The following is an 11,856-nucleotide window of genomic DNA, read 5'->3' on the forward strand; positions in this document are numbered from 1 at the left end:
AAATGCAATGCTGCATTTCCCCTCTTGTTTACACACTCACCTGCATGTAGTTTACCCTCTGTGGGAACAGGCTGATGAATCTTTCAGTAGCCCTGATAAAGATTTAAAAGTTTTTCAAATCAATCGTTTTAAACACGAGAGCCACTGTCACCACTTGTGCAAATGAGTTGCACAGTTGCCACACAGTTCTTCCTGAGTACTGTGACAAAGCACTAAAACACGATATCGTGAAGCCCATAAAACTGGACGGCACTGCTTCTTCAGTGTCTCAGCTTCAGAGATGCCTTTCATAACACAATGCCAACTCCACTGGGTCTAATTTGCTTATCAAAACAGGCAATTTCCCTGCTTCTTAGTGGTGGTCAGATTACGTTTACAGCCTATAGTCTTTCCATTCTTTAACAAAGTTTCATTTAACTGCAACCAACCACCCTACTCAGTCTATATTCCCAGACGGATTTAAGAGGCGTGCCTAAAACAGAAATAATAATGTGTTGGTCTTTTGGGTATTTATCCTCTCTGTATCTTAATGTCAGCTCGGGGGAACATGAGCTGAACACACATCTTTGTGTAGCAAAAAAAAAAAAAAAAAAAAAAAGTCTGTCCAGCAATCCAGAGAAATCCAGAAAATACTGAGAAACGATTCTTGAAGTCAGGCCAGCTTTTGTCCCCTGTGTGGTCAGACAGGGTAGGAGCAGTGCACTATAGGACATAGTTCCAGGCTGATGAGTTCAGCTGTTTTTCCAAACACATGACAAAGAGGGATTGTACAGAACTGCGCGCAAGACTCCAACACAAACACTCTTATATAAACATTTTTGCAGCGTATGGTGCACACAGAGTATTAAACTTCCAAAGAAAACCTGTAAGACAGTGCAGCATGGTGGTGCAGCGTTCAGCACTGTTGCCTCACAGGTGAAGGGCCTGAGTTCAATTCCACCATCTGGATGGGGTCTCTCTGTGTGGAGATTGCATGTTCTCCCTCTGTTTACAGTTCAGAGACATGCAGCTAGCGATATTAGGCTAATTGATGATTCATAGGGCAATTTAGAATGTGATCTGAATGGAAAAGAGTTTATCATATAGTCAAATGGATGGTACTGTTTCAGGTGTAGTTCTCAAAAATAGTAACATTCATACTGTTTATTGGATTTTAGCTTGGTAAGATTTTTCTTCTGGTCTGGTCCTGTTCTTTTTCTTTTTATATCTTATAAATATTTTAGAAAAAGATATTTTATATCTTTCTGTTAGATGACAGTTGTAGCCATGGTTGAATGCTTAGGATGGAGAAAAGGTCTTACACTGACTGCCATATAGGATATGTAAAAGATAAGGGTTGTGAAGGATTAGGATGAAAATATGCTGAAAAGAAAAAGGATCGAGAGACTGAAAGCAGTGCTCTGAAGCAAAGAAGGAGAGAGAAAGAAAAGGTTGGATCGTGTGGAGATTGTAGATCAGAACGTTCATGAGGATGAAAGGTATGAGGATTTTCATGGGGGATGGTTTGAGGGATGTTTGATCAGGGATGTTTGACACAATGTGTGTGTGTGAGCAGAGAAGAAGCATGTTACTGATAAAGTAACAAAAGGCAAATAAATCCATGTAGCAATGAAGTCACGGTAAATATTAGGGGAAGATAGGTTAAGAAGAGATCTAATGATTAATGAGCAGCAAAACAAACACCACAGATGTGATGTTTAATACGAGGTCTGAAAGCTTCTTTTTTTTATTTGCAGACAAATAATGAGGAACTGCATAGAAGTAGAAGTGCGGTGCTGTATGAGGAAGTTAAGAGAGACAGAAATGTGAGGGTGATTGATGAGGGAAGAGAGATGGTAGTGAGGTTTGCAGTAGAAGTGACAGATAGGTTCAAGTTGGAGGATGGATTACACACAGAGTCGATGTTCAGCCCTTTCCTTGAAGGACACGCTGGCAGACAAGATCCCACAAGAGCGTCTGTGGTCTATGCTGTTTGCAGATGACATTGTGATCTGCTTCAAGAGTACAGAGCAAGTCAGGAAGATCCTGGAGAGTATATCCTCTGGGGGAAAAAAAACCCCATGAAAGTCAGGACAGTGCATGAATGAGAGAGAGGACAGTGGATAGGACAGGTGAGAGGATTGGTTAGCTGAGGTGGCAACGGTTGAGGGGTCAAGTGACTGATGCGTGAACGAGAGGTGAGAGGTACGGTGGAGTGCATGTGTCAGAAATGATTTACCACAGATGGGCATACTAGCAAGAGTGAAGACAAAGGTTTACACAATGGTAGTGAGAGCAGCTACTATGTTAAATGGACTGGAAATGGTGCCAATAATGAAAAGATGGGACCCTAAAGGATGGAGGTGGTGAAGGAGAATACAGGTAGCTGCTGTGATGCATAAAGATTAAAAGGACAGGAAAAGAAAAATGTGTTGACTTCTAATGGGACAAACTGGAAGATGAAGAGCTGACGTAAATTGGGGAAAAAAGGTTAATCCTTACACAGCACACAAGTCTAATACCCATGAAGCTAGACCAGTGCCAATCATTAAACTATTAACAGAGACACTATAATTTATTCTACAGAAGAAATTTTAATTTCATGTTCATTACATTCTGTAAATAACCAAGCAATAAACAGAGAATGAACTGTATTTCACAATGTGAATAAGATTCCAAAAAGAAAACAAAAATAGGGGAAAATAGGAAAAAAAAAAACATCCTAATATACCAATTAAGGGAATAAAATATGTTATACACCAAAACTTGAAGCTCTTAAAACTCTAAGACTTCAATAATCAGACATGTCAAGCAGGTCACTGAACACAATCAGCACTTACCCAGTGCCACTTGGCAACCGGTTACACACTGACTGCAATTCTGTGCAAGTTGAAGCAAAGGTAAACAAACCCATAAAAACTGACGAGAACTTTATGTCCTTACACAAAGCGGAACATTATGTGGCAAGCAGGTGCTACCTTACATCAACCTGAAAAAGTCCACAGCCACAGGTTCTTTAGGAAAATGTAAAGTCAGCCGTAAATAAGAAAAAACATTAAATAAATATAAGCCTCTAAAATTTCACATAATTTTTTTCAGATCTAGCAGCTAAGAGAGCATTTGACACTCCCTGAGCTCATCTCCCGCACAAGAATGCTACTTTATGACATTTTCTAACTCCACCGTGCAGTTTATGCCACTGCATTTAAAATGGCATTACAGTATATGTAAAGGTGCTCGGATACACGAGTTTTATTCTTTGGCATTTTGACCACTTAAAGAATTATTTGTTTCATTCAGAGAGTTTCACGTAATTTACAGATATTACATCATTAAAAAGAAATAGAGCAATATTTTAAAACACCATCCAGCATTTGATATCAACAAACGTGGTTAATCCCCGATCTAAAAGCTGAGGTATCAGGGAGCTCTAGGCTGTTTTTTTCAGTGAGTTTATTTCTACTGTTCCACCTGGGTGGTTTTAAGAGAATGGATTGGGTGTTCTCCAGCAGCTTTGACTCAGAGTACAATGCACTTCAGTCACAGTTTGATAGTTTAATTTAAAATCCACTGGACCTAAGTGTAATTCAGTGTATTTTCCCCCAGATTTTCCAGTCATCTAAAGAAGGGCATCGCGTGCATAACGAATTCATCATGAGATTTTTGTTGGCAGCAATCTGCATAAGTTAGAGATGAGCACATGCAGAAAATACATCCTTTCATCTGCGCTAAAAAGCACTTCTAGTGACAAAGTTTTGTCATGTTTTCCCAGACAACATGTAGCTGATGTGGAAATTGCCTTGTTGATATAAAGTATAATTCTTTTCACGTCTTGTATCAAATTATTTTTGTATTTAGAATTGCTGGCAGCACGGTGGTTAGCACTGTTGCCGCACAGCAAGAAGGTCCTGAGTTAAATTCCACCATCAGGCCGGGGTCTTTCTGTGTGGAGTTTGCATGTTCTCCCCGTGTTTGTGTGGGTTCCCTCCGGGTACTCCGGCTTCCTCCCACCGTCCAAAGACATGCAGCTTGTGGGGATAGGTTAATTTGATAATCCAAATTGCCATTAGGTGTGAATGTGCGAGTGAATGTGAGCGCGAATGGTTGTCTGTCCCTGTGTGTTGGCCCTGCGACAGACTGGCGACCTGTCCAGGGTGTACCCCGCCTCTCGCCCTATGACAGCTGGGATAGGCTCCAGCGCCCCCCAAAAGGAGAAGCGAATGGATGGATGGATGGATTTAGAAATGCTTTATTGACCCGTGATACCATATCAGTGGCGTGAGACAGTGTCTTTCATTCAATACACTATATCTAGTCAAGTACAGAGGCTACTGGTAACTTAGTATAGCAGAAGCTTGTGCAATATCAAGAAGATACATTACTGTTTAAGTCTTAGCTGTGATCATACCTGCACAACTACAGAATTTGGTTCATGACCTTTTAAATAAAAATTCTTGACTCTAACATTGCTATCAGTTTGCAGTCTCACTGTTAGCTTAAGTTTGCAACCAGTTGAATTGGGGAGATTCCACTCCACTTTTTCCCATTCATATATGCCAGAAGGGTCAAAACAGCAAAAATGAGCAAAACCCTTAAAATGTAAAACTGTCAGCAGGTGTCAGAAGAGTCCTGAAACCATACAGCATGAAGCTATAACATCTTCATTATAATTAGTAGATGAATCATCACAGTACAGAAAGTTGAAAAAGGATAAAAACTTTAATGGTGTAACAATGGGACTGTACTGGACAGTCTACAATAACATCCAGCATTGCCAGCAAGAGTTTACAACAGCATGTGATGTATTAACATTAAGAAGTAGAAGGACCAATTTATTACCAGCAAATGCTTCTTTAAAGAAGGTAATATAACCAGCTGCCAAAGTGAAATCTACAGCAAGAAAGCCAGACTGCATCCTGACTCAATCTAACCAACTTAATCAGAACAGCATAATCCGAACAAAAAAAGAGCACAAAACTGCGTTTAAACGTCAGTCATGAAAATACAGCTTATCTTTGGAGATGTGAAAACTGCGTTAGAGATCGAAAGGGGATTAATTCTCTCGCTCTTTCATTGCCTCCTTGTTCTTTCTCACTTCTTCAAGCTTCTTGTCCTGTTAAAAAATAAGAAGAAACACAACATTATTATTTTTAATGTTACACAAGCTGATGTTGGTGCACCACTGAGAGCCTACCTTCTCCTTAAACTTCTCATTGAGGGCTGCCAACCTGGCAGTGCGGTTCTCTTTGTTCGCCTCCATCTTCTGATTCAGTTTCTCCTGGGCCTGCTTGCTAAAGTTGCAGCTTTCCTCAATGGCCTTCTGGATGACCTCCTTCTCGTGCTCTCGCTTCTCGGCGAGATGTTTCAGCACTTCAGCTTCGTGGCTCTGACAGACAGACAAAACAACTGTTGCACTTTATAGAATTCTAAACACACGGGCTACACTTTTTTCCTTGTGTCTGCTTATAAAGCCAGCTGTCAATCTAGATACCCTGCGTCTTTCTTCAGCAGCATCCAGTTTCCTCTTAATCTCATCCAGTGAGGTTTCCTTTTTCTTCAACGGGGACAACAGAAAATCCACCTTAGCGTCTGGGGTCGAGGGGCTTAGGATGACCTCAAACGCTTGACCCGATGCACGCTTATTCAGCTCTTTCACTTGGATATCTGTAAAACAGGAAATACTAGAGTTGCCAGGAAGAAAGATGGAGCTGCAGGGTAACACTGAACTTCAAATATCAGCTCCACACAGCAACACACTGTAAAATTTAAAAGCAAATAAAGTGTAAAAGCTGCTAGAACAGAGCAAACCATTGCACACAATTTATACCTACCTCCAGAACTCGCCATTTTATCAGAAGTGCTGCCTTTAATACCACTGTAAGAAGATATTTAAAAAAAAAAAAAACATTAATTAGTATCAACTGGGAGAGCATCAATGACACTTTGAAGGATGCAGAACTTTTCATGTACTTTCCCAATGTATAGAGCTGATGGTAGCAGCTCATGTTTTGGCATTTCACTGTCATGAATGTCTTTGGAAAAATACAAACACACACAGTGGATCATCATCAGTGTGGGCTCCCAGGTGTAAACTTAAAATCTGTCAACTATGCTGGTGTGAATTGATTTATTTCCTTTTTTAAAAAGTGGGTTTGCATGTGGATAAAATGAGTTTTCTCATTAACTCTAATTATAAAACAGGCACCAACTGCATATTCAGTTATAAACAACGTTATATAATACGTTAACTTACCAGTCACAACATGACTTTAATTTAATTGTCTAGCAAAACAAGTTCTGCACCTCTATGATGCCCCAGGTATTCTCAGCTCAACAGAGCACAGAACAAAACTGTGTGAATAAGCCATGCTATAAGACCCCCGCCTGCCCACAGGTGGAGACTGCTGCCTTTTTTTTTTCTTTTACAGGAACTTACATAAAGGCGGGGGCGGGCCAAGACCTCGTTGATTAGACGGTGCAGTGAAAACAAAGACACAAAACTGCACTTGAAAAGTTGTCTGGAAAAATAAAAAACGAAAGAAAACGAAACCCCCAGGTTTGCTAGCAAAATGTAACGACCGATAGACGTTGCATCATAACAATAACATCAACAACAACAAAAAATGTTAGTGCAAAATAATTAATTTACTCTGAAAGTATGGATACATGTTAGCAGAACATTTTCTCGACTATACTTGTCAAAACATTTGAAATTTAAAAATCTATATTTTTCATCTACTTTAATGCAATAAAAATCCATAATTTCTGCACAGCGGCCATAGCAATTAACTCCATTAATAACTACTTCAGTGCTGTGAATCTGAACCTCAAACTACTCAAAAAAATGTTCAAAACCCGCTTAAAAGTCTGCCAGCAGTGGTCTGAACGGCTGGTTAAACACATACATGAGACCATTGTCCTCACCGTCAAGTGCTTCGTCTTGAAAAGCAGACCTCCACCACCTTATTCTTCCCTCTATTCAAACTGCTAACATCTGCACATTGGCGCACAAAACCCACCGACCCCATACGTCATCAGTGAGGTTTGCGTTCATTGGTCTGAGTCCGCCAATCATAGCGAGTATTTGCAAGCGCGCGCGCCAGGAAAAGGAAGAGGTGAAAAAAAACAACAGACACAGAAAAGCTGGCTCTGTGGGTAACTTAAAGCTGTACAGCTGTCAGTTAAATGATTATATAAACGGAATATGTCAGGATAAATGTGCAGCAAAGTAAATAGGAGTCTAAATAAAGCTAACGGTAAGCTCAAAGGGTACAGCTAAATAAGTGGTGTGGGTTTTACGGTACAATAAAACAGTAATAAGTTAAAAAAAAGTGTTTCATTGGCATACTCATATTAAGGTTATTTTCTCTTTTTTAGGCTAAAAAAATCTCACTGATAGAAAATAGCGTTGTGACTGCAGATCTTTGTATCAAGCCTTTACCAAGTAAATACAGGGCCAGTAGTGCCCATACCAATACTGATACTTTTAACTTATAAATGCAGCTTATGTAAGGGAGACCAGCATGCTATGACAAGATATATTAAAGCCAATAAATCACTGTGGGTTTTTAAACACAACAAAAAAAAACTCCTGTTAGCTTTTCTCATATTTTGAAACTGTTTTTTACCCCACAGCTGTAAAAGGCTGATTGGGGCTATTGCTGGGTTTTCGGATGGATGAGGTGGACACCCAAGTTTTTGAATGCAATAACTCGAGAACAAGGAAATGTAAGATTTTCAAACCGATAACATAGGTGTATCTACTAAAGATCTCAGAGGTCAGTGACCTCAAGGTCAGAGGTCATGTTATCTGAAAATCTTGTGAATGTGATAAATAAAGAAGGAAGTTACCTAGGATTTATATAATACGTGCATAATCTTAAAATCTCAGACGAGTTCAAAATCTCAAGGACAGAGGTCAACTTTTATAAAAGTCACCTAGGATTTTCAAATTTATACCATAGGTGCATCTGATAGGAGGCAGAGGGGTAGCACAGGTGGCTACCAGTTTTCCAATACTACCAGTGTTTTGGAACACTTAAAATGTAAATGTACCTGTTTCCAAAGCACTGGGTCAGCTTCTGGTGTTTAAATGTGCTATAGGCTATATATAAAATAGACATGACAGTTAATGCAAAAAGGTTCAGGCAATTTTCACAGTGCACGTGTTAGGTGTATTTTTCCACTTTCAAAAAAATATGATTTCAACATGATTCAGTGCACTACAAACTTAACTTGGAGGCTAGAAACAAAGTATCAATATGATCATGCTGGTATTTATCTGATACCAATAACAGTGTTGGTATCGATACTATAAATATTTAAATTGATCCGCTCAACTCTAATAGAAAGTTGTTGAGGTGTCAACATATGTTGAGGCTCCATATTGGGTTAAATAATAGTTACTGCTTGCATAAAAGTCATTATTTATATTTTGGGTCAGTTAACCCTAAACTCTATCTATCCTGAGATAATGCATAAAGCCCTCTGTATGTTTGATTTTGTCACTTTGGCAAAAAATATATAAAAAAAACTGATTAGTTGCTCAGGGATGCAGAGCATGAAATCAAATATAGTAATTCATTTCTGGAAAAACAGGCTATGGGCCATTTGAGAGGACCTATTTTTTCTGTCACCGTTAATGGTAGCTGAAAATATATGGAGACTTTCATCATAGCTCAAAAGAATATTAAAGTTCAAGGGTCATTTAACTAGTAATGGACTCTTTATGAACTATAAGGTATCTGCTGTTTCCAGACAACCTCACAGTGCTTTGTTCTTTTTCTTTCTTCAACCTCTGTGTCTAATATAGTAGTGTTATAACACAGCAAATGTATTCATTCATTTACTGTACCGCCTTCACATTCATTTGCATTTCATCTTACAAGGCACAACAGCGAAACTTTTATGAAAACTGACATGAATGTTTTTCTGCTCTTGTGTCTCTTACAGCTCCTCCTTTAAAGAAAAGACTTCTGAGTGAGTGATGAAGAAGAAGTGATGGACGAGAGGGAAGTTGCAATCTTGGCAGCTGCTTCCTATGGAAAATAAAATAGAGAGACAGACATAAGCTGCAAACAAAGTGAGACAGAACAAAGATGTCATTATAGAGGAGTAACAGGGGTAAGTTGCTATTCCCAGCAGCTGACAAAGGTTTTACACAGAGAAGTACCCAATCACCCACCTGCGTTTTTAAAGTTGAAAATGAAGCGACTGATTCCTAATCGGAAACAGTTCCCAGGTGGCGCATTAGGAGAATAAACATTCTGACATTTGATAGATTTGGTCTTAATGTCTGTTTTTATATTTTCTTGTGACGCTTTTAAAATAACTAAAATTACACCACCTAGTCAAGAGTAAATGGATAAATCTTTTTCTTCTTTGTTTATTAGCTCTCTCCAACTGTGATTCATCTTGTCAGAGGCTTGAAAGGTCCTAAAAAAAGACATTTTGCAGCTATAAACATTCATTTCAGTATAGATTTCAGAAACATATGTGTTAGCTACATATGCTTGGCAGGGATAGCTCAGTAGGTAGAGTGGTGGCCCCCTGTTTGGAAGGTTTGGGGTGCGACTGCAGAGAGGAATTTCCCCATGCGGATCAATAAAGTATACATTGTTATTATATTATTTTTTTCATCCTAAACTAGTTGATAGATTTTTCTCTACTTGTGCTATTTCATGCCTCTGTGTAAAATGTCTCCATCTATAAATGTGAAATGTCACTTGTAGCTTCAGACTTTACTTACATAATGAAATCTGTGTACACTGTGCAAGAACAAGTGGGGAACAGGAGCTTTCCTCTCCTCAGGAACTCTCTGCAGGAGGGGGAGATACAGGAGAGGTGGAGGAAGATCTCAGCCTGGGCGTCTATTGTCTTATGTAGTCTGGAAGATGAGTGGATGGTGGGGTGGGTGCAGTTTTCTCTGTGGTGGGGTTGGGTGGACTGTCCCGGGCTCTGTGGGGCCGGGAGGCGCTGCTGCACTGGGCCCCGGTCTGGATGGGCCTGGGCCCCCTTTCCCTGGCGGGTCGCGGAGTATGGGGGTGCCTACTGGGGTCAGCGGGGGAGCTGGCCCCAGGGAGGGGTCACTTGCCCCTCCCTTCCTTCCCTCCCCATCTCCAGCTGCCTCCCTCTTCCCGCTCCACCACAACCACCCACACATGCAGGGCCTTGGAGTAGGGGTATGTCACCATGGTGCAGAGGAGGCTACCCCCCCCTCTGTCCCCTTCTGGCTGCCTCTGCCTCAATTTTATCCCACAACTTAGACATTCACATTACTCACACTCTCATTACACATACATATAGGATCTTGGGGGTGGGCACGATACACGGAGTCCAAATTACCATCAGGGTGTACACCTCACCCCTGGCGTCGTTGCCCACCTCTCAATTTTGAATACACGTAGACATTGAGGGCTAGCAGGAGGGACCATGCGCTTACCTGCTGCTCTCTGGCAGGTAGCTCCATGCCCTCCTGGGTTTTAATTGCACCTTAAAACACACATGCATCAACACTACAATGAGCGGGTGGAGGGAGGTTTGGAGTCTTCTCTCACCCCCGTTCTCTGCGGCCTGCTGGAGCGGGGGGGCTAGGAGGAGTTGGCCGTCCGACTGCGGTCTGGAGTGTGGGGCCTCCCTGCTGCTGCGGAGTCGGGGCGGTCTGCCTCTCCCCACCGCAGGGAAAAGGGTAACACCTCCTGGGTCTGGGTGCAGTTCCCCCCTCCAGGGGTAAGGGTACCTAGACCCGGTTCGTAGAGTACGCTTGGGGAGTGTGATCGTGTGTACAGCGTCTCTTCATGTCTGTCTCCACGTTGGTTGAGTGTGGAGTAAGTGCATATGAGAGCATGAGGGTGGGAATGGATGTTTGTATATGTGTGTGCCTGTATTTCTGTGTCTATATGTCAGGTTGGGTATCAGACGCCACCTCTCTGGGGACATCTCAGGCCCTCCAAGGTATGGAGGCCTATCTCCACCCACCACCACTTCCCCTGCCAGTGGCGGACTCCCTCAGATATCGGTGCGTTGGTGGTTCTTTGTGTCTGGGGGTGGGCGTCCGGGTACACACCGGCTCACTCCTTGGCGGCCGCTTATCGGGGCCTGGAGCCTGGGGCTCGCTCGGGCCACTTCGGAGGTGGGGTGCCCACGGCCTCTTGGCCTGGGGCTCGGTCACTCAGGCACAGCTGGCTGCCAGCGGAGCTCACGGGCACGTCACTGCAACCCCCCCTGGCTTCTGCTCCGCGGCTGCTGAGTGAACCCTCATCTGGGACTCTCCTCAGCTCTTTCTGGAACAGTGGCGCGGCTGCCCCTCTGTTGGTCTTCCTTGGTCTCTTGTGTTCTGGGGGCCTCTGGATGTCTGGAGTTTTGATCTCCTCCATACCTGCTTCATGCCCTGGAGGACGGGGCTGTGGCTCCCCACACTCCCTAGCAGATCGTTACATGGAGAAACCTTTGGAATGCAAGCATGCTGATCCACACAGGTATGCACACAGGTGTACACACGGGTATTCACAGACGCGGACTACAGCTTTCTTGGCTGCTGCCTCAAAGCACATTGTGCGCTGTCTATCTTGCATGCTGCACAATATTGTTTATTATTTAGTAACTATTGATATCTACTGCTAGCTAGTTTATTGTGATGGTGCCGTTTTTTTTTTTTTTTATTATGTTGCTCTTTGTTGTTTGCTTTCTCTTCTGTTTTTTTTCTCCATACAGGTGACCCAGGTGTTTGTTTTTTTTTTTTGTTTTTTTTGTTTTTTTTGTTTTTTTTTCTTTCTTCCCCCCCTTCTCACCGTCTCTTCTCCCCTTTGGTTTTCTTTCTCTCCCTCTCTTTCTTTCATTCTTTCTCCCTGTCCTATCTCCCAGTCATGTCTGTCCCGT

At 42.0% G+C, this 11,856-nt stretch overlaps 1 protein-coding gene and 1 long non-coding RNA gene across 2 annotated transcripts; one reads left to right on the forward strand and one right to left on the reverse strand.

The window, feature by feature from the left end:
• Positions 1 to 4,679: 4,679 nt before the first annotated feature.
• stmn1b (stathmin 1b) lies at positions 4,680 to 7,023 on the reverse strand. The gene is made up of 5 exons (XM_004559973.3): positions 6,904 to 7,023; positions 5,811 to 5,854; positions 5,471 to 5,643; positions 5,174 to 5,365; positions 4,680 to 5,092 (listed from the first exon to the last, which is right to left on the reverse strand). Exons 2-5 carry the CDS (start codon positions 5,824 to 5,826, stop codon positions 5,033 to 5,035), a joined length of 441 nt encoding a protein of 146 aa, XP_004560030.1. The 5' UTR covers positions 5,827 to 5,854; positions 6,904 to 7,023; the 3' UTR covers positions 4,680 to 5,032.
• Positions 7,024 to 7,098: 75 nt separating this feature from the next.
• On the forward strand, positions 7,099 to 10,818 carry LOC143421040 (uncharacterized). The gene is made up of 3 exons (XR_013100763.1): positions 7,099 to 7,235; positions 8,932 to 9,102; positions 9,790 to 10,818. It is a non-coding gene; the product is annotated as an uncharacterized LOC143421040 (long non-coding RNA).
• The last annotated feature ends 1,038 nt before the right edge of the window (positions 10,819 to 11,856 follow it).

This window comes from Maylandia zebra, linkage group LG11, assembly GCF_041146795.1.
Source record: "Maylandia zebra isolate NMK-2024a linkage group LG11, Mzebra_GT3a, whole genome shotgun sequence".
Lineage (NCBI taxonomy): Eukaryota > Metazoa > Chordata > Actinopteri > Cichliformes > Cichlidae > Maylandia > Maylandia zebra.

Coding starts and splice junctions, on each gene's coding strand:
- stmn1b (XM_004559973.3), bottom strand. Junction 5,366..5,470: donor CTGCTGAAGAAAGACGCAGG/GTATCTAGATTG, acceptor TCTGTCTGTCAG/AGCCACGAAGCTGAAGTGCT. Junction 5,093..5,173: donor ATGAGAAGTTTAAGGAGAAG/GTAGGCTCTCAG, acceptor ATTTTTTAACAG/GACAAGAAGCTTGAAGAAGT.